Source organism: Dipodomys ordii, unplaced genomic scaffold (assembly GCF_000151885.1).
Source record: "Dipodomys ordii isolate 6190 unplaced genomic scaffold, Dord_2.0 Scaffold7, whole genome shotgun sequence".
Classification (NCBI taxonomy): Eukaryota; Metazoa; Chordata; class Mammalia; order Rodentia; family Heteromyidae; genus Dipodomys; species Dipodomys ordii.
This window is the reverse complement of record NW_012267223.1, coordinates 6,322,721-6,344,724: the sequence shown is the minus strand read 5'-3', so window position 1 is coordinate 6,344,724 and position 22,004 is coordinate 6,322,721. Positions and strand designations below refer to the sequence as shown.

General features: G+C 39.1%; 1 protein-coding gene across 1 annotated transcript in view; it reads left to right on the top strand.

Moving 5' to 3' along the window:
* The window catches only part of Prkca (protein kinase C, alpha), a 388,590-nt gene that overhangs the window by 170,251 nt on the left and 196,335 nt on the right, over positions 1-22,004 (top strand). Inside the window, exon 3 of the mRNA XM_013037977.1 lies at positions 801-883. Within this exon, the coding sequence (XP_012893431.1) occupies positions 801-883 (83 nt within the window). The remainder of the gene's footprint in view (positions 1-800; positions 884-22,004) is intronic.

The window sequence follows — 22,004 nt, the reverse complement described above, 5'->3', positions numbered from 1 at the left end:
GTTCTCAGCTTCAAGCTTTGAAGATGAGTGTATCTTTTATGTCCTTCACATTATACCATCCATGAAAATCTCTTATGTGATTATTACTTACTCATTATTGCCACTTTTTATTCGTTCCTCTAACACATACATTATTGGGTTAATTTGTAGGATTCCTTAACATTGGTTCATTTGGGCTTGGGAAATATTGCTAGGTAGAAGGTTTGGCTTGAGTTTTTAAGGACCCCCTCCCATCAATGACAGCATTGGAGGCAAACAGGCTGACACAGAAGGTGTTGGGGTGCACCCAGCGATTTATTATTTCAAAGGGTTGTTTTCTATAGATTAGGCTCTAGTATCTTTATGATTTCCTTAAGTTCAAAATCCTGCCAAGGAAATTATGCAACCCACATTTAGAGACCCTTGTATGTTATTTATAATCAGTTATTTTCTTTGTATTTATGGGTTATTTCACCACAGAGTACAATATTACATTGTGTGTGTGTGTGTGTGTGTGTTGGTATAAGACATGGCAAAGTACTTTAAATTCAGATGACTGGTTTATACCTTGGACAAATGCAGTATCCTGTCTCCCTTTAGAGAATAGGGGTCATGGTTTATTTGTCTTTGACTCCTGTCAGCACTAGAATTTTGTGACTTTAACTATCCATGAGCACAGACAATATAAAGTGAAATGCTTTCTGATAGTTGCTTGTAAGATTCTGTCTATATCAAAAATTAAATGACTCCTAATTACAAGTATCGCTTTGGGTATAGTATATCTAATGTGTTCTAATTTTTGTTTTCCTTTCTCTCTTCAGTTTGCTGTTTTGTGGTTCACAAGAGGTGCCATGAATTTGTTACTTTTTCATGTCCGGGTGCAGATAAGGGACCTGACACTGATGTAAGTAGTCTCAAAACCATTATTTGGTGCTAATGTGCATTCATTTCTAAGCTTTATTTTTATGTACCCATACAACTGTTGTTTTGGCACATACTATTAGTGAGAAGATTTTTCAATTAGTCTCCTGTAACTTTGACTTGTACTAATGAACAGATGTATTGTCCTTTGGAGCCCTGAGCTGCTTCTCAGAGAAATTCATAGAGGAGAATCATTAGCTTCTGTTCTTATTCTCTGGGTAGCCACATTGACTAAGTCTACTTCTTTTATGTTAATAACTCTAGGGACAGATTTTACAATGGACATAAATCACCAATTGATTTGCTTCTGTAAGTTTGTGAACTGATAGGAGCATCACTGGTTTCAGTCAGTGATAAAACCTAGTTTGTTCCATATACTGTATTGTCATGTTGATTGTAAATGCTACTATTGGTGGAAATAACTTAGCATCTGGTTCACTGAGCTATGGTCTCTGCAGCTGCCCCATACGTTCATATATCTGTGTCATTATTCTGCTCAATTAGTCCCTATTGAGTAACTCTCTTTTGTCTCTATTTTTATTTTTATGGAAAAAAATGAGACCAGGAAAAGACAGTGAGAGTTAAAAGACAGGGAAATACCAATGCCTACATTATACTGGTTAGAAGGAATGAGTTGCTTTTTCCCAGATCAATTTAGTTATTCATCCATAAATTATGGTGTCAAGTGCTTCCTACTTCACTGCTTGTTCCTATCAGAAAAGTTTGATTTTAAAGTAGCTTTCTCAGTATAGGCAGGGTTCAAATCTTTTCTACTCTTCCTAGAAGATGATACTTTTGTGTTGCTCTGTAGGATTCAGATTCTTGTAACTCATGTAATAACAGAACTTAATTACTTGACCATCTTTGGACAGTGTGATTCAGATACTAATGGAGGCAGCATTAAGTGGGTGCTGTAGGCTTCTGGCCACCAGGTTTCCACAGAACCCTGCTGGCCATGCAGCTAGAGGAGGCCTCACAGGTGTCCTTTCTGAATCTCTTTGTAGATGAGGGAAAACAAGTTCATGAACATCAAATGCCTTCCCTATATAGGAATAAAACTAATTACTGTCATCACCTTCCCTCCCCTAATTTTCTAATGTTCTTTCTTTATGGAATATTGTCTCTGTTTGGGGGCATTTTCAAGATAAAGTAGATGGAAGGTACCGTATCAAATTTTCCAAAACCCTTAAGTCCTGTTACTCTTGTTTTGAAAGTGTCCCAAAGCATCATATATTCCTTTATTTCCTTGCTCATTAGTCTCATCTTCATTGTCTTATTTTATATTTCCTCTTTTGTCATGTATTCTCCTACTATTTCTGCCGCATCAAGAATGGAAAGGGAAGTGTGGGCAGGCTATAGTAGTTTTTGTACAGTTTTTGCTTCATTCAGTCTCTTCTTTTTCCTCTTCCCATTTTTTAAAATTTTTTTGTCCAGGTATTCTTTATTGAAAATCCATTTTGTGCCAGCCCACATTCTGAAGAAAGATGTGCCCTTTGCCCCTAGGGGCACCTTCTGGGGAAAGATGGACATTAAAATGTCACTAATTGAAATAGGATTCGGTTACATTGAGCAAATTTACCTAAGGGAACTCTGTGTTGACCAAGAAGCTTTCCTTGTAGGCATGGAATTTAAGCCAAACTTTGGCAATGAGTAGCAAATCCACAAGCTAAAGGAACTATGGGGTGTGTGTGAGTGTGCATACACATGCACACACACACACACACACATGCAAATGCATGCATGTGTGTGTCTATTGATGTAAGGGGCCCAAGAAGGAACTGTTACAGACAAATGGAAAAAGAAGTGAGAAAGCCAAGATGTGCAAAGGAATTCAGTATATGATAACCCAATAAAGTAGAGCATCAGATGTCTTATGAAAGATTTGGGACACATCTTAAGAGCATTGGGGTTTAGGTACAAAAAAGGTTTTAAACAGAGAGTACTGAAATTCCATGTGCACCTTATACAGGCTTCTGTTGACTCGTTGTAGGAAGTGTAGGTTGTAGGAAGTGTAGGTTGGAAATGGGTTGATATACTGGGGATATGTCAAAGCTACTCTTTAGGACAGGGAGCTGGGAGCTAGTTGGAAGTGGATGCAGTGAGGATGGGCAGAACAAACACATTAAAGGACCATTTAAGAGCCAGATCCTTACTTCTTGGTCATTATGGGTTTAGGGAGATAGGGAGAATGAGAATTATTCCCACGTTTCTGGGAAAAATATATGAATGGATGAAGGTGCTTGAAGGGCTATGAGACTTTGGAAGGAGAGCATGCTTTTGGGAAAGGGTGATGGGGCAAATCAAACCTTCACTTCTGATTAGTTCAGTTTGATGAATCTGACTCTAAAAGGGTGTGTGGACCAAGTGTGGAGGTCAGAAATGAGGTTTATCCTGAAGATCTAGATCCTTGCTTTAAGCCCTGGGTTGAGTCCTTTGTCTTAAGGAGAGGTAGAAAGGGTTAGATCACAGTGGAGACCACTATGGAACTATGGGCAGATTGGATGGGAGAAGAAGGTCAGGGAAGGAGGCCAAGAAGGAGCTGCTAGAGAAGTAGGAAGACTTGAGTCTATCTTAACAATTTTCTAGAGGCTGTAGGGCAATTTGGTGATCATGTTGATGAATTTGTAATGGATTTTCTACTTTTTTAATATTTGTTGCAAATAAGCAATGTACAGTTTGCATAGGACTGTCTTGTTTACATGGGAAAGTCTTGGTTTAGATTATAGGTCAACTAATACATGTTCATTGTTAACAATCTCTGTCAGACTTAGTCTACTTTCTTATTTGGATATTTATCATATGGTCATCATATGTTTCAGGGAATTGTTGCTTGGGGTGGATTATAAGGGGACCACATCTACGGCCTGATTGAAGGCTAGGTTCTCTTTCTGTGCATATTTGTGCTTTTAACTAGTTGTAGGTGCTGAGATTCACATACTAACATCCTTAAAAGTGATTATAAGAGATGGATTTTTTTCAGTATAAGAGTCAGAGAAGTACATGAAATATTTTTAAAAGCTACAGAGAACCAGTGAGTCCCACTTGTCCCATTCACAAAGAATTGTGTATGATCTTACATGGAGAAATTTTGCCTTTTGTTTTTTAGAGTAAAGCAATTTATGATTAGGGGTTTTATGATAATGCAGCTGTGGCATGAGAGATGTCATTGTGTGTGTACAAAGCAGTTTTACTTACTTGCACAGTTTTGTACACACCTATTAAAAATATGGTCAAAAGAAAAGTTTAGACCAAATAGATAGAAAAGTGTTAGAGGACATGAGAAAGACCAGTTAAGAGAATGGAAGGATGAGGATAAATAAAATAGAACTTAAAAGGAAAACTTTGCCCCAAGCATTTTCCCCTTGAAAAATTAAAAATTTTGGATGAAAGATTTTTTATAGCATGGAGAAGTGTTCAGATGCACCATACTGTATAACAATGCCTTCATTGAACTCACAGACCCCAAAGCATTTGCAGATTAGGAAGAAGAAGTTACAGAGCCTGTGAAACCTATAAATAGTGAGCCTACTCTGCCATCTTCAAGATGAAAGGAATAGAAAAGTACTGAAAAATCAACCAGCAGCACCCAGATAACAGCCAGATGGGAAAAGCATTCTGAGTTCTTTTGAACAAATGTTCCTCAGGGCTCAAGGAGCAGCCATAGTTGAAAAGAAAGGGCTTCTGTGTTCAATCGAAAGACCCTTGAAGATTTTCAGGCCAATTTCCCAGCCCTTTGCCCAATCTGGAGGAGCATCATACCCCAGGCAGGCCCTCCCTCTCAAGAGGGAGGAAGAGATTCTAAGTGTCAACGCATATACATTGAGTGGACAGGAAGAAACAAGAAAGGGTTCTCAAGAACTGGCACTAGAGGGGTCAAGTCAATCTTGGGAACCAGCACTCAGCTGCTTGAAAGTGGGAATGTTGTGGTATGTGACTCACAGAACAAGTGTGTTCTTCCCATTTGGTGATAAAAAGGGCCCTTGGAATCTGGCCAGAATTTCTGTTTCAGGTGTTCAGTCTCTGAATGTAGCCCAGGGCTCTGCCTACTGCTCCCAAATCCAAGATTTTGTAAGATAACTGAGAACCTATTTTTTAAAAATGATCCTTGTTTAGAATAGCTTCTTTTGAGCTAGGGATGCAGCTCAATGATAGATGGCTTTACTTCTGGAATGTCTTTTCTTCTTCCTCTACTGAACTAAGATTTGAATATAGTAAAAGATAAACATGACCTTGTTTTGCTTTGGGCATTGGGTACAGTGAGGGAGAGTTTGCAGAAGAGCAGTACATGCTGTTATGCATGCAGCCACCATTGATCAGGCGCTCTTCCCTGCCATGACCATGATAATGTGGGGTGGGAAGGCTATGGAGGGTTCTGTGGGGCTGGCCTTTCTCTAGACTTCTTCCTCCCAGTTCTTTTTTTTTAATGCAAATATATTTTATTCAGAAAGAATATTTTATTTAATAATATTTGAGAATTAATCATCACAGACAATCTTTGTTAAACTGTCCTGCTCTTGGATTTTTTTTTAGAAATTTATTTTATTTATTTTTTTTCTTTTCTTTTTTTTAATTTAATTTTATTTGTGAACATACTGTACAGAGGGGTTACAATTACATGGGCAGGATAATGCGTACATTTCTTACCAAGCATTGCCTCCCAGTTCTTAAAAATCTTAGTTCACCAGCTCTGTCCCTCATTCTGGAACTCCTTCCTGTTTTAAAACCACCTCCATTTATTTTACATTATGCCTGTTCCCAAGGCCCAAATTGCTAAAAAGAAAATCAGATCTTTGGTCCTTGCAGTGTTCATGTATGTATGTATGTATGTATGTATGTGTGTGTGTATGTATGAGTATATATGTTGTGTATATATATGTGTGTGAGTGTGTGAGCTTGTGTAGGTATGAGTATATAAGTTTATTAGCACATTCAATCCCTTTTATACTTTGTTTTCTGTGTGCTTAAGTGAGAACAAAGCTGTGAAACAACCCTTCCAGGGAATCTTACCCACCTCAGTCATTCTATTGCCACAATGTACAACCCTCTCACACTAAGATTTTTTTAAACTTGTACATTGTAAGAAGAGAATTCATTCTTGTGTGCCGTGTATAAATAACATGGATGCTGAACAATTAATTACTGCACACATAATATTTGGATTATTTATTTTGTATGCTGGATATGGGGACATTTGATCATGTGGTCATAGTAGGATAGACCAAAAGACTTCAAGAATCTTGAAGGAATAAGCTTTCCTTGCATTTCTGTTTTCATTTTTGTTGAGCATGCTGTTTTTATTTATATTATGCATTTTCCCTAGTGTCCCTTTCCTGTCTGGAGTGAGACTGTTCACATAATATTTTTGCATTTCCTGTATCTAAACAGTGCAGTAAAGTAGTCCAGAATTCAGGTAACTTCCTAGGTCCTTGCTGCATCTCCTCCCCTAGAAGGCAGCCAACACACATCCAGTGGTATCAGAAGTATGCTGATGCCTGCCAGAATGCTCAGAAGGGCATCTGATGAAGAAGTTAACTAACTTACTAAGAGATGAGGGGGGGGGTTGCCTTGAAGAAGACAAAAGCATTGACTGTCTCACTTAGGGATAACCCACAAGCAGCTAGATTCTGTGGAGAACTGTACATCCAGCAGGAAAAATGACTTTCTTTTCACTGCTATGATCTCAAGAATTCTTTTATTCTCCACTCCTTTTCTGTATCTTAGAGACCAGTCAAATAAGAAACAGTGGCCCGCATTGCTTAAAATTCAACATTTCAGAGATTCATTTATGACAGAACTTAAAGCATTTAAAATAAATTTAGGAATACATTTTAGTGAATTTTCCATTTCTTTCCAAGTATGTTTTTACATTTAATACAGAAATAAGATGATTCTGCAAGCAAAGACAGTTATATTTTTTAAAAAAAACTTGTGAATTCCTGGGATGACAAAAGAAAATGAGGTTTGCAGAAGGTCTAGTTTCTACAAAGATGTATAAGGTTTCTCAGAATTCAGTAAAGAGTCGTGGAGGGACAATTGCATTCCTGCCTGGTCACATCACTGAAGCTCTGTCTAGACCTTAATTTTCCTATTTATAGATATAGACATTGAGCTTGATAGTCTTTAAAGTTGTTTCTGCCCTAAATTCCTTTCCATTGTTAAATGTTGACTGGGGGACTCCTGGTATGAGGGATACATTGTTTTGTAGGGTTTCCTTAGAAAGTAACTTGGGTAATATATCCATGTTTATTGTGCTAGCCTAGGCTTATCTGTCACCTAACACCACTGTCATACATCAGGAAACTCAGGTGACCTGAATCATAGGAGGACCTGCATGCAATAAGAACACAAGAAGCAAGACATGCACTTCTTGTTGGGAAGCCCCCAGATGTGTCTCTGAGGGACCCCTTCTGTACTCGGCACAGAGCCCTTCTTCATTTGCTGTGATGCCGCAAGAAACCTGGAAAAGAAAGTTATTTCAGGGAAACAAACCCAACACAAAAACTCCAGGGCTAATTCTGCTCTACAGTGGGTGGATTATTTTATGTACCAGATTCACAGTAACAGAAGTATTTCCTGCAAGGGAAGGGACTCCTGCTACATTTGTGCCAAATTAATTTAGCTAGGAATTAAAAATAGTCTCAGAGTCTTCCATCCAAATCCCCGGCTCTAAGGAGCTGCAGGAGACAGATGCTGGGTTGCTGGAGCATCTATTGTTCTGACCCACTGAGTTCTAACCAATGAGAAGAGAGGGGACCATATATTTGCCCTGGGGTTTGTACGTACTTGATTAAGTGAAAGAAATGCCAATAAGACCACTTACATTTTAACTAGTCATGGGGAGGCATGTTTTCTAGGGAGTCACCTAGGGGCTTTTCCACTCAGTCCTATGGTTCAGGTTGCTGCAGTTTCAACATCTTTGGAATTAAAGTTTGGAACTGCATCGAAGGCAGTGGCCTGTTCTTTTCCAAATCTTCACCCTTGGCAAACCATCAGCCTTTGAGAGTGATAAAAGTGTTTGGGAAAGCTGGCCAAAGTTCAATGGAACCAGGTCAGTACAGCAGTCTCTTAAAAAGTAGGGAGAGTTAGTTTGGGTCAAAGAAAGAGAGAAGTAAGATGATAAGGTAGAAAATTATTTTCTTAAGAAACAGAAACTATCTCTGACAGCAGGTATGAAAGAGACTTTTGTTTGTTAAACATGAAGAATAATTATGTAGCTTCCTAGGTATCTGTAGTTAACTGTCTTTATTTCCTTTTCCTTCCTTCTTCCCTCTCTCCCTCTCTTCCTCCCTCCCTTTATCCCTCCCTTTATCCCTCCCTCCCTCCCTCCCTCCCTCCCTCCCTCCCTTCCCTCTTTCCTTCCTTCCTTCCTTCCTTCTTCCTTCCTTCCTTCTTTCCTTTATGGAAATATGGATTGTGACACTAGTTTTATTTAATATGCTGAAAAGGCTTTAGATGAAATATATGAGTGAGAGGCTTTCATTTTATATTCCTTCCTTTGTTGCTTTTACATTTTTATTTTCCAACTGTCTTCTTTTCTGCTACCAGTTCAGCTACATCAAAGTATTTTTTTTGTCTCTGCCATTGATGAAAACTACTTAGTTCTTCACATCATTCTGCACAGTTGTGCTCTCACTAGTGTACTTGCTTTTTTTTTAAAAAAAAAAAAGCTTCCTTCTTTTCTTCCTTCTCTTTCCCCTCCTTCCTCCTTCCTTCTTTCCCTCCTTCCTTCCTTCTTTCAAAACTCTCTTCCTCCCTTTCTTCCTTCCTTCATAGTAAGCTGTTGTCGTACTTAGTGGTTGTGCTTATAAGTGATTTCTTTTTTCTAGAAAAGTCTCGAGTTTTTTTCTCTTTGAAAACCGAGTAATCAGTAAACAGAAAATACGTGTTCCTCCAAGGAGAATCTGTCAATGAGTGTCTGATAACCTGTTATGATTTACCTTTAAATTTTTGGATTATTTTTAGCTGCAGATGAGACTTTCATTGAACTTTCACTATAGCTAAGAATGGAGATGTGGCCATTTCATGTTATTTAGGGTATACAGGGGAGTTATACATGCGTATAGGTCTTTCCTACTTTTTAAACTTTTGTCTTCACTTTTTGGAATTTAATTTTTTTTAAAAAAAAGCAGACATAGGAAATAGCTGTTGACTAGTTTAGACAAAAAATTGTTTTGATGGGCACCTTGCTTATTTTTCTTGAGTCATCTAGTATCGGACAGTACACAGTACCAATAACCAAATTCCCTGGACCTGAGTGCTGTTGTTAGAAATGACATCTGAGGATCCTGCCCCCTAGGAGCCACAGAGCTGAGAGATATTCTGCACAAGTCATGATGTGTTTATGGTATTACCTGACTTTATGATATCAGGCATATATTTGTTCATCTTGTGTCACCACTAAATGTTTCTTGAGCATTTATTTGTGGTAAGTAGTATGGTGTGCCAATGCTAAGAAAAAAATGGCCATTTTTTCATCTTATATACAGTGGTAGTTATGCCTGTAAGTAAACATATAATTCATATAATAATACTTCAGTGGATCACACATATAAATACACTAGGCCCATATTATTCCCATTGTATGAATGTGTGAATTATGGCTTAGATGTGGAGAGTTTCTTTCTGGAGTTCAGTAGTACATAGAGCTCTAAGGTTTTAAACTGGATCTCTTTTCTAAACCTGTCCTCTTTCCATGGATCCACCTGATTGCTTAGCAAAACCGGCTGGAGGGGCAGCTTTTTAGTCAGTGAAGGGAGGCTCTGTGTTCCTGAGTAGAGTTAGGGATCAATGAAACTATAAGACAGGGGCCTGGCTTTTTTGCTCAAGGCCGATACTCTGTCAAGAGCCATATCTCTACTTCAGGCATTTTTTTTCCCAGTTAATTGGAGATTAGGGTCTCAAGGATTTGTCTTCCTGGGCTGGCTTTGAACTTTGATCCTCAGATCTCAGCCTCTTGAGTATCTAAGATTATATGTCAGCCACTGATGCCTGGCTGAGAAATCATATCATCTTGAGATATTGACAGTGAACTCATCCACAGGAGAGATCCACTGGTATTCTCATGAAGACTGGAGCGTGGAAGCCTACAGCAGTTTGCAGACTCACTCTGGGTTCTTCTGTGGAGAGTGAAGATGGGGTTTTTCAGGACACTGTGTTTCTGCAAAGATTTAGTTCAAGTGGCTTTTCCCTAAGCTGAAAGCTAGCCCAGGGAGCTTTTTGGCTCATGCTGGAGGCTTGTTCCTGGATTCTAGTGAGTCACCTTTTCTTCACAAGCTGAACTCAAAGTGCAGTTCAATTAGCTGGTTCCTTCCTCACCTTGGCTCTCTTTTCAGTTTTCACTGCTCAGCAGATTTTCCAAAAAGTGGCTCAGGAAGAGTCTAGGCTAGAGACGAGTATTTCCTGGGGTGTAGGAAAGGGAAGAGAGTTTACTGAGGACTTCCCATCTGGCATTCCCACTGTGCCATTTATTTATTTACAGTGGGATCATGGACCCAAAAAACCTGCCATATTTTAATAGTGGCTGTGAGTGGTTCAGTTCTTTGCCATTTGCATTGTGTGGCACTAGAAGCTGTGAGCAAACTAGACTCCTAGTTTGCTAGTAAGAAATAGGTGGTAAGAAGGTGGATTATTACAGTTAGTTTGTTATCCATTTATTGTATTCACTTTTATAATCCAACATATTCCCAAGCAAATTTTTTGAGAACGATATACCAAGCTATGGGGTTGGGAAGGAGTCAGCTTCTGTGACAAATATTACTGTCTTCATGTTACAATTGTCATGAAGTATTGGGACAGTCCTGACCATCTGAAGGCTTCCTAGATTCTCCCCCAAGGGAAGGCTGCCTGCTTCTTACATTGAGGAAATCATATTGGATATGTACATCACTGGCCTTGTTTTCTTCCCCCTGGCGTCTCCTTTTCTTTCCAAACTAGAGCTTACTCCTGCTGTTTTCATCCATGTAAGAGTAACCAGCTGGTCATCTCTCCCTAGTCTCCCAAGCCAGAGGCCTTAGAGTTATCTGAGTTGTCGCCATCTCCCATATCTAATAGGTCTTAGTGTAGTGAGCCCTGCCTTCACCTATACCTCCTCTCCACCTTTGTAACTACCACTTGGTGAAGGCCTTCTGGTGTCCTGGGAGTTGAACTCTGACTCAGAATTGTTCTCTTTGTCTAAATATCCTAGATATTGGATCCTAGATTTTTTTCCTTGTCTAAAACCCTAGATATTGCCTCCCAGGAGTACTCTAATATGTTAAAAAGAAAAAAAATTGATCCTGCCACTCCTGTTTCACATTTCCCATATGTTTCTCCAGAGTCCCACACTGTGACCCCATGGGCTGTTAGTGACCTGCCTTGCAGGGCAGGCAGCACTGGTGTCTGACACAGCGGAGACAGTTTTCCAGAGGGCAAACCTTAGTGTACACACAGAATCAACTGCCACTGCTTTGCTTATGTCCTGTTGACCAACACCCAGACTTGCTGTAAAGGGTACTAATCAGGGTTCTCCAGAGAAGCAGAGCCACTAGGTGTGTTTGTATGTATCTGGATATGGAGGCTATGTCCCAATAGTTACAGGTTAAGGTGGCAAGTTGGAGACCCAGGAGAGTCAATAGCATAGCTCCAGTTTGACTGTAAAGGACTGAGAACCAGGAGAGATGATGATGTGGGTTTAGTCCTCATCTAGCCAGCCTTCACTGGCCAGCCTGATACCCAGGAATAGCCAATGTTTCAGAATGAGCCTGAAGGCTGAAAAGAAAGTCCCAGTTTGAAAGCCTTCAAGAAGGAAAAATTCTTTCTAACTCTGAGGATGGTTATCCTTTTTGAAAAAATCTGTTCAAAGCTTCAACTGATTGGATGGGGCCTACTTCATGGAGACGTGCCTGTTTTGTGTGTGGGTGTTGAGTGGTACTGGTAGTGGAACCCAGGACCTCAGTCACACTAAGTGTGCACTGAGCTACACCTGTGGCTCAACTGTTATTTTGGATTGATATTCCTGGAAATGACTGGTAATTATACAGCTGTTCATCTGGAGAGGTTTATAATGAATCACAATTCAAGAGGAAGAGAAATAATTCAGCAATTTCCTGTATGACCTGACTTTGCTGCCAGCATGACTATCCTATGCCTACCTGTGCTAGGATACATTATCTATGTGAAGTTACAGAGCCGTTGTGCTTCGTCATGAGAAATTTAAATCACTTTGGGATTGGTATATGAAAGAACATATTTTGAAATGTGCAGATTATAAACTGTTTTATCTGGATGGCCTATTTTTGCATATCATGAAACACATCTAGAACATACCTTTCAGAAGACATTGTTTAGCTGTTCTGGCTCTACAGTTTCAAGACTCTAACTTGTCCCTCCCAATCCCTTGCAAAGCAGGATGCTTTGTAGAGGTAACATGGGGTATAAATGTTTAAAACATGAGTGTTTCATACTTGGAAAGTGATCTTCTCTGTGGAGGATGGTGATTTCAGGTTTCTAGATATTAAGCTGTATCATGACTCATTTGTTCTTAAACAAGTCATTCTCCAGTTACTAAAATTAATCACAAAAGACCAGGGAAGCTTGAAAAAGAAGAGGAGGGCACAGCAGTTTTTTAAAATTAGAACGACAGGGCTGCTCTCTTTTGCGTTTGTTAGATTTGAATGATGAGCCAGGATGAAGGTAATTCATTTTAACCATTTCTTTCCAGTAAATATTAGAAATTTAGAATAATAAGATTCAGGGGCAGGAGTAGAAGAAAACTGGTAGGCAAGTTGGAATTTTGAAGAGAAGCCACAGACATCAGTGAAAGGAACATGGCAAATCTATTTGGAGTCATGTGTTTGAGTCCAGTCATAGTCTCACGAAGTAAACTGCTGTGTATCTAGGTACAAACAGTAGGGAGTCTAAAGAAGTAGCCCCTGGAGAAGTTTACAGTTTGCCAAATGATTATCTTCTACACAGCAGCCAGAGTGGTGCTGCCCATGTATTCGGTAGATCAGGTTATGCAATAATCCATCTAAATGATCACTTCCCTGCCTCAACCATTAGAGTAGAGTACATACTTCTTACTATGATCAGTGCAGCCCATCAGGATTATGATCTGGGTCCTGCCCACTCACCAGCCAGAATATGCCTTCTTTCTGCTCACTTGTGTCATCCAGGCCTCTGCTGGTATGACACCTCCTGAGAAACAGCACACTTTTCCTTGTTATTGTCCATTGCTTCAGTGGTCTTTCTGTCTTTATGTACTTCATAGACCTTATCATTTGGTCATAACTTTATTATTTAATTATTTTCTACCTTTCCATTAGTGTATATACATGTTCATTACAGCAGGAACCTTATCTTACTCTTCCATTTAATCTAAAACAATACATGGCACATATAAGTTGGCTAGCTAGATGACTGCATCTACAAGAAAGATAAGAACATCCTTACAAGGGTTTGTTTCCTTTTAACAATAAAACTACAAGGAAATGTCTTGCCTCCTATCTACTGTGCGATTTTACATATTGTCCAAAGAAGAAGTATATCCTTCTTATGAAGTATATGCTTCATAATCCTAATGTTTAGAATATGTGGTGACAAAATTATTTTATTTTAAAATATATGATTGACCTTACTTAACTAGATTCCTGAATATTATCCAGTCTGGTACAAGAAACAACTGTGGAAATTAAAACTTTGAGGATAATTTCAATCTAATAGGATCTTAACATCTCAATTATGTCTGCTTATTGGCTTGGGATCAGTGTCCTCTTTCTTAGATTTCCCTGTGTAGCTGTTGGATTTCTCATACTGATACTCTTGCTAAACAAGAGAGGGTTGTTAAGTAAACTGTGATTCATCAATGGGATAGAACATACATAGCCATGAAGAATGACCATAAAGACACAGCAGAAATGCTTATATGATGTGAGGTGAATAGTTCTTAATATAAAGTTATTGCTGTGCTTATTATAACTATGACAAAATTTGTGGGGAAACAGAGACTAGAAAGGAGTGTAAAAAATTGAAATTGTTTGATAATTGTATTTGCTTTTCTTTCTCTCTCTCTCTCTCTCTCTGTGTGTGTGTGTGTGTGTGTGTGTGTGTGTGTGTGTGTGTGTGTGTGTGTAGCCTACTAGTCAATTCTGTGATCAAATTGCTGAAGATACATTGCCTTCTGGACATGAACTAACTTCACTCTGTGTGTGTGGTGCATGCATGTACATCCCCTTACCACTACATAGCATTATTGCTGAGACTTCATCTCAGTAGCACAGGAGGGGTTCAGTTACTCACATGATGCCATGACAGGTTTTGAGATACAGTTGAATTAACTGGAGTTTCTTGATCTTTTGATATTAGAAATGTGGTGGTATTATGATGAAGTTTTCTTAACAATCCTTTTTCCCTCTTAAACATTTTATAAATTCTTTCCATTTGATTGTACTTCTAAGTACTTAGGTTTTGAGGGTCATTGTGCCATAATATGAAATATTAGATCTTCAGTAATTGTGTTTCATTCACACATAATGTTTTTATTATATAGCAAATCCTGAGAGTAGATATGTGTTGGTTGGAGCAAAGCAGATATATAATAAACCCACAGTTTATGAAAGCAGCTTTGGCAATCTTTTCTATTAACAACATCCCATGGCTGAGGGAGACAGCCCTTCTGAGACTGCCAGACTTCATCTTCAGTGTGGCATATAGCAAAGGACAGCAGATCTTAAGAAAGTGTTGAGAAATTGGCATGCATGTGGTACCTATCTTGGAGATGAGAGAGCAGAAGGCCAGTATAGGGATCCAGTGAACAAACCAGGTATGTTCAGCATGAAGAGAGGAGTAAGTTGTGGGAGGTAATTAGAGCATTCTTCTTTTTACTGAAGTCCTTTCCTACATAGAACAATAGACTTGACCTCAGAAGCCCAAGGGCTGGTCCAGACCCAATGACAGGTGTTACAAGATGTTATTGCTTAGCATAACTCCCTCCCCCACCCACTACAACCAAGCAGAAGCCCCATGGTGTGATGTTTGTAATCGTAGAACAAGATCCCAAGAGGTGTGACAGGGGATGCCAGTTTTGAGCTGTGCCCTGAGCATGGTAATGGCTCATGCATTCAAGTTTGACATGAAGCTAGGGAGGGTTCTGGATTTTGTTTTCAGAATACCCTTCTGTTCCACATGGCTGATTTTTATTCCTGGTAAGTTTTGGCATCTCTTAAGAGATTTCCCTGGCCATACTCCTTTTCATAGAGTTTATTCCACAAGTCTCCACCCCCAGTCCAGTTGCTCCCCTTCCTCCCTATGAAGACCTCTTTGGAGACTTCCCTACCTTTATGCTATAATTGTTTCTCTATCTCTCTTTATATATTCTTTCATTTCCCTGTTCTCAGTATTGACTTAGAATTGGGTATGTAGGTAGCTCTCCATGCTTAATGAATTATTAAGGAAATAAATAAGATCTGTATGGTCCCACTCAACTTAACCTTGACACTGTACAGAATTTCTGCCTTCACTTTGTTGACACTCATGCTCTTCTTATAGGTTGTCTTTGAGCCGATCACTGATGGCCCTTAGCATAATGGATGGTTATTGAGACTCATCATAATACATAGCTCTTTGTGCAAATGCCATCAAGTTTTAATGTGCAACTTCCATGCTTGCGTGAAGGTTGAAAATTACTCAAAAGCTGTTTGTGGACAGCAAATGGGAGAAAGATCCATTTTCTGTGCTGACAATTGTAATGTGGACCATAGAACAGCTGGGAGGCTAAGGGTGGATGTGTGTACAATAGGCCTCCAGGTTCCCTTTTGTTTATTGAAATAGACTAACCTGGGAAGAACAAGGCATGCTTTAAAAATAACTGGTACACATGTAGGAGAAATAACCTTACCTCTCAGAAGCAGAGAAAAAAAAAAGTAGGTTCCAATATAGCTGTAGGATATTTTTAGTAAGAGGGCCCTTTCTTGTTGTTGGTCAATAAAGGATAATTATGGTAGAAAAAAATCAAGTGAAACGAAGACTATCCAAGTTGTTTAGTATTGTATTTTATTTCTATCTCATCTATAAAAAAGGTGATATAAGCAGAAGATTGGACATCAGCATAGTAGAAAAGAAAAATGTGAGATGTGGTTCTGTTTCCTTATCACATGTGCATATGGTTTGGTAAGTGATTTGGAGGGTCTCCTATGTAACTCCTATTTCATAAGACATTTTCCATCTTTATTCAGGAAAATATGTGAGTTTTGGAGTTTCTTGGTAGTTTTTTTTACTACGTTTTTTATTGTAAAAATACTGTACCGAGGGGTTACAGTTACATGAGCAAGGTAATGAGCACATTTCCTATCAAGAATTGTTACCTAATCCTTTGTTTTTCCCTTACCCTCCCTTCCCTCCCACCTCTACAACTACACTTCCCCTTCCCCCCTCACCTAAATCATAAAGTTCATTATTCACTCTCGTGTCTTGTTCATCTCATTGTTACAATGGGCCAACCTGTATCCCTATTTAAGCATTTTGTTTTTTCCCTTCCCCTCTCCAAGCTAGAGATGCAGGGCACCGACATCAAATACAGTGAAAACAGGTTATACTGTGGGGGAGGAACATACAAAGAAACAAAAAAATCACATGATACATTATAAATACATTAGGAACAATAGCAAGAAAGAAAAAACCACTTGTGTCCCTATCTTGGGGTTCATTTCGCTAAACATCATCTTATCTTGGTAGTTTTTAAGCTTTTCAGTGAGTACTGTTTACCATAGCATTTGAACTATGATAACTTCACTATTCCTGCTATCAGAAAGGCTTGCCACATTTTTTTTTTTTTACAAATATCTTCTAGAAAGGAAATTGATGAACCTGGTAACCTAATTTTAGACCTCCTGAAATTTGGCAGATGGATGGTATTTATAGTGTTCTGAATCAGTTCCTATTACATGTTTAAAAATAGTCACATCATTAGAGAATACAATCAAGAAAAAAAAAAGATTTTTAACCCCCAAATCTAATGCCCAGAAATTTGTTTTTGGCCTGCTAAACCAGGTGTGCATTTTGGTAACAATTTCTAAAAAGGCTTTTATACTCTCTTCATTCTCTTTCCTGTGTGATGCTGTGGTTGCCATGGAGACAGATCTTGAAGTTGCTTTGTTACACAGTGTAAGGGACTCCCTGATAGGGAGATTTACTGCAGGTCATTATCATCAGCACATTGTCTTTATTAAGTATTGTATATAAAACATCTTGTGCAAAGCATAGAACTCTGTGTTTGGGGAGGTTGCACAAAAGATGTAGAAATTTGACACTCATAGATGGAACACACATGAGGGAGTCAGCCACAGAAGCCTCAAATAAATCCATTGGGCATATGCCATTTCTATTATCAGTGGGTGAGGACAGATTTTAGCACTACTTGTCCATTAGGGCTGGCTCATTGAGAAGAAATGGTATGGGAAATTTGTGGAGGGAGTTGAAAGGAGTTCCTATTACAAATTTCCAGCTGTGCAGATCCTTGAGGTGAGAATAGGCTGTGCATAATTGTGTTTGAGTATCTGGAGGTCTTCAATTAGAATGATTTATTAGTGAGTTTTCAAGTTGTAACATAGCACAATCAGGTGTTAAGGCAGGTTGCTTTGCAATATATATGGTCTAGATAATTGAAGTTGGAGATAGGTATGAAGGAAGCATTGAAAGGTATAGATCTCTCACTGCTCTGGGATTATTTGTCTCAGTTTCCTCACCTTTCAGTTGGTGGTGTTTCTAGCAGTTACTCTGACATTTAACTGGGGGGAATGCTGATAAAAGACTTGTACTAATGATGCAGTATATGTTAATATTCCCTAAGGAAGTAGTTTATAAAGGGCTTCCCAGATCTGCAGTTTCAAAGTCCATGGGAACTTAGAAATTGCAGAGACTCAGGTGTCACAGAGGTAGAATCAGCATCTCAGGGGTAGGGCAGCAATCTGTGTTTACCAGTCTCTTCAGATGTTTCCTTGTGCATGGGAGAACCACTCCTGGAGAACAACTTTCTGGGCATGGTTGGCTTTTGATGAACATTTGGGATGGGGATTAATCTCAAGGCCTTGCACCTGCTAAGAAAGAACCCACAGCATGGGTTTGTCTTGAACAAGCATTCTTCTTGTCATGTAAGCCTCCTGGCTTTCCATTGAATCCATCCACTCTGCACTTAGATATTGAATAAGGTGGCCTTGGATTATTGAACTTGGAAGATCAAGTTAACTTTGAATGAAAAACTCTGTATTTATCTTCCTAACAAAAAAGCCAGGCCAATTCAACTTACTGAAGTCAATACAGTTAGCAACTATCTTCCCCCTAAATTTCAAGTGTCCAAAGTCATTATTTATACCTGACATACACTTTCTGCTTAGGCAGAAGAAACAATCAACCATATTCTTTTCTAATTCTAATATCATTAATTTTTTTTCCTTTGTGACTTGATTTCTGGGCTTTGCAAACCAAAAGATTCATCCTAGGCTTATCAGTAAAAGTAGAATGATTCCAGTACCATTTGCAGTTGCTATTTTTTAGGGACAAAGAAATTCTCTCAGGTCTGTCATTTCTAATTTTTTTTTTACTTTTTAAAAAGCTTGCTGTAGAATATTTCTTTAAAAAAAATAAGAAAGAAAAATCTGCAGTGATTTAAAAGTCTTCAGCCAAGGCATCCTGCAGACACTAGGAGCCCAAGACCCTTCATTTATGAGATGTTACCAATATTAGATGTCATGTGGCATCAGCAGGACTCTCTGGGGATCTGCCCACTCAATTCAAAACCAAGCTGTAGCTTCCACTGATTTTGATTTGGATCCTACCCCCCCCCCTAAAAGGAAAGGTACCAGAAATGCCTGACATTTACAGGATTTCTTCAGCAGTGTGCAGTTTTTCTTGCATGTGAATTCACCGACGTTGGAAGACAGTGTTTGACAGTTGCTAACTTGGATTTTAGATGGTGTAGGAGTACAAATATAGTCTTAATGGCATCTTATGATAACGAGTATAGTGGCTATCAAATCAGTTCTCACTTTTACAGTTTTTCAACCTGTTTGCAGTGTCCAGATATAAATGCATCTACAGAGAACATGGTAGTGCATAACTACAGGCATATTTTTCTTTAATTCTTGAATGCTTTTTACACATTTTTTTCTAAATAAGCAGTTTCTCTAGAATCAGAGAAGATGGTATAAAGGACTAGATGAGCAATTCAGCTGCTTTCTAGAGAAAATTGAAATCTAAATTTTCTTTTTACTTTCCTGGCTAATTAGGACAACTAAAAGTAAACATCCAATTATCCAGTGATAAATCTAGTCTAACTGCGTCTATATTCTGTAAAGAGTCCTAAGGTAGAAGAAAATAGATATTAAAATCAAGATCAGTCTAGGACAAGTTCTGACTTCTTGCAGAGAATGAATTCTTGCTTATGGATTTATATCACGTGTGTAAGAAGAGAAAAATGGGGTCAAGAATTGTTTTATCCTTCTACTTGTTGGGAGGCAAGAATGCTGGCTCAGGAACTAGGGAGACCTGGTTTCTAGTTTTAGACAAGTCCTCAAAATACTTTGTTCTTTGACATAAAATACTTGAGTGAAGAAAGAACTGAAGAACAAACTTAAATTTAGCTTTGCAAAGAACGCCTCCTTCCATCCATAGTCCCCTGAGCTAACGTTCAATCTCACACTCCCTTCTTACCCATGTTTTAGCTTCTGTTCTGCATAGTAGAGTCAGGAGACTGTCTCTTGATGTGGACCATAAACCTTTCTGGATTTCTAGCAAGGGTGTTCTGCATAAACAATAGAGGGAGGCATACCAGGAACTAGGAGGAAGGAACACAGGCCACATGTCCATGAGGAATACTGGTGTGCACCAAGATGGTAGGCAGGCTAGAGAAAAGCCAGTGAAGACAGCTATGTATAGCATAGTCCACTGCATGTGCATGTGCGCACACACACACACACACACACACACACACACACATTCGCACACATTCATTCTCTCTCCCCTTCTTTCTTTTAAACTTGCCATTTGTACCTATTTCTTTTTACTATTTAGTAATGTTTTTATGACTACCTAGTGGAAAAGCCAAAGGAGAATTATGCAGGCAAACCACAAGAACTGAAGCAGGTGCTCAGATGAAGCTTGGGGCCATAATTAACCAATTCATGGTTGTGATCTCTCAGGAGACTCAGTCCAGTGTTAGGTATCAAAGTGTTGAAGTATAGAGGGGCCAAATTCTTATATGAGTAGTTCTCATTGAATCCCAAGGAGTGCTTTGTCCAGGAGGAGATACCAGCTGCTCTAGGCAAACTAGAAGCATGCTGGGGGGATGGGCTGAGTTGGGGGTACAGGGCAGTGAAAATCAAAGTGTCTTTCCTGAACTTTGGGAAACTAGTGTATAACTGGCTAGTTGAATCTGTCATTTGCTGATGTTATGATATGTGTCTTAGAGAGATGGCTGTGAAGCCTCTCACCAGGGCTGGAGCTCTGCTTCCATCCTGGGGTGTGGCTTGATAGACCCTAAGTGCCATTTCTTCATGCATTATGTTACTGCTTCTGGAACAATTTTCTGTTGCCCTGTGATTCCCAGTAGTGTCCAGAAATTGCTATGGAAAACTTGGCCAACAAAGGATGCTGTGAGGTTACCTGCCCTCTTGTCTCAGTGTGTGGAGGAACTCTGTCCTGTACTCTGCCTTGGCTCAGTGCATGAAAGAATTTGGTCTTATACTCTGGGTGCAGAAGAGAAGATGGTGCTCTCAGTGTGTATGGCCAGAGGCACCTAGAAAAGGCAGGCTTTGATCAGGCTCTGGTCAATACAACTGTTGGGGTTTCAAAAAAAACAACAGTAAGAGTATATGGAAGGAAGAATGTAGGGCTGTACATCTGAATCACCTAGGATGTTTTCCAAAACGTTGTTTTGGCTCCTAGTGTAAACTTAGGCAGGTTTTCACTGGAAATGACAAGGATGAAAGCATGAACATTAGTAATAATTAATCCTTGAGTTGACTCTTACCTTTACTAGCTCTATAACTTTGAGCAGGTCATTTAGTCTCTCAAATCAGTGTCTTTATTTGTGGGCATAGGAAAAAGACTCCTGTTTTGTGATGTTGGGGAATGAATATGCTTTTAATTCAGCTCATTGCTCATCCCATCAGTCATTTAATATCAGTTAATTATTATGCTTACTAAAATGTGTGTGCCAAGTGCTTTGGAGTATTATGGAAGTATACAAAAGAAATGGAAAAAATCACTTCTACTCTACCAATATTGTAGAATCGAGAAGTCTGAAAAAAGCAAATGTACAGGACTGTATAGAGTACATTGGGCTGAAGTTCTGACTGTTGGAACATGCTAGAAGGATGCAGCCTGGATCTGAAGGGGTCCAAGGTGTGGTACTAGAGAATATAAAAGGGAAGAGGCTGGAGAGACATTTAACAGCAAGCGTCAGAGGGCTTGTAATGAACAGAATTGCCTTCTGATGATGTCAACGTATCTAATACAAGACTCTGACTAATTGCTATTTATAGTTTCTTGTATTCAAAAGCTTGTTTATACCACAAGTAAGGCTGTAGCTGGGTGGAGTGGAAAGCACTCAGAACTCAGAGTCTGAGCTGAATTCTTGCTCCAACTCTGCTCCTAACTAGGGTAGCTGGGTGATCTTACACAAGCCATGGGGCTCTGAGGCTGCTATTCCCTACTGTGGACAGGTTGAGAGAAGAGGGTATGCAGAGTGACATTCATTATCCAGCATCCAACCAAAACCTTCTATACTTCTTTTCCCAAATCTTGATTGTACATCCAGGGTTGATTTTTAATTCCTGATACCGTGGAAGGTCTGTTGTTTAATGGAAGACTTTGTCTTGCTAACTTGTTGCTATATTTCTTGGCAAATTTCACCAACAACATTTTATTTCTGTTAGGATTATTTAGAAAGTATACTGCATTATGCTACTGATTTTTAACAAGCAGCTGTCAGTGTTGTTTTGGAGACTATTGTGGGAACACCCTATCACCTCATTTCTGTGCTCTAATTTTAAGAACGAGCAGTCCCTTACTTATAAACCGTTGACACTGGCCGACCCATACTTTCAGTTAGCATTATCTAGAATGTCAGACTC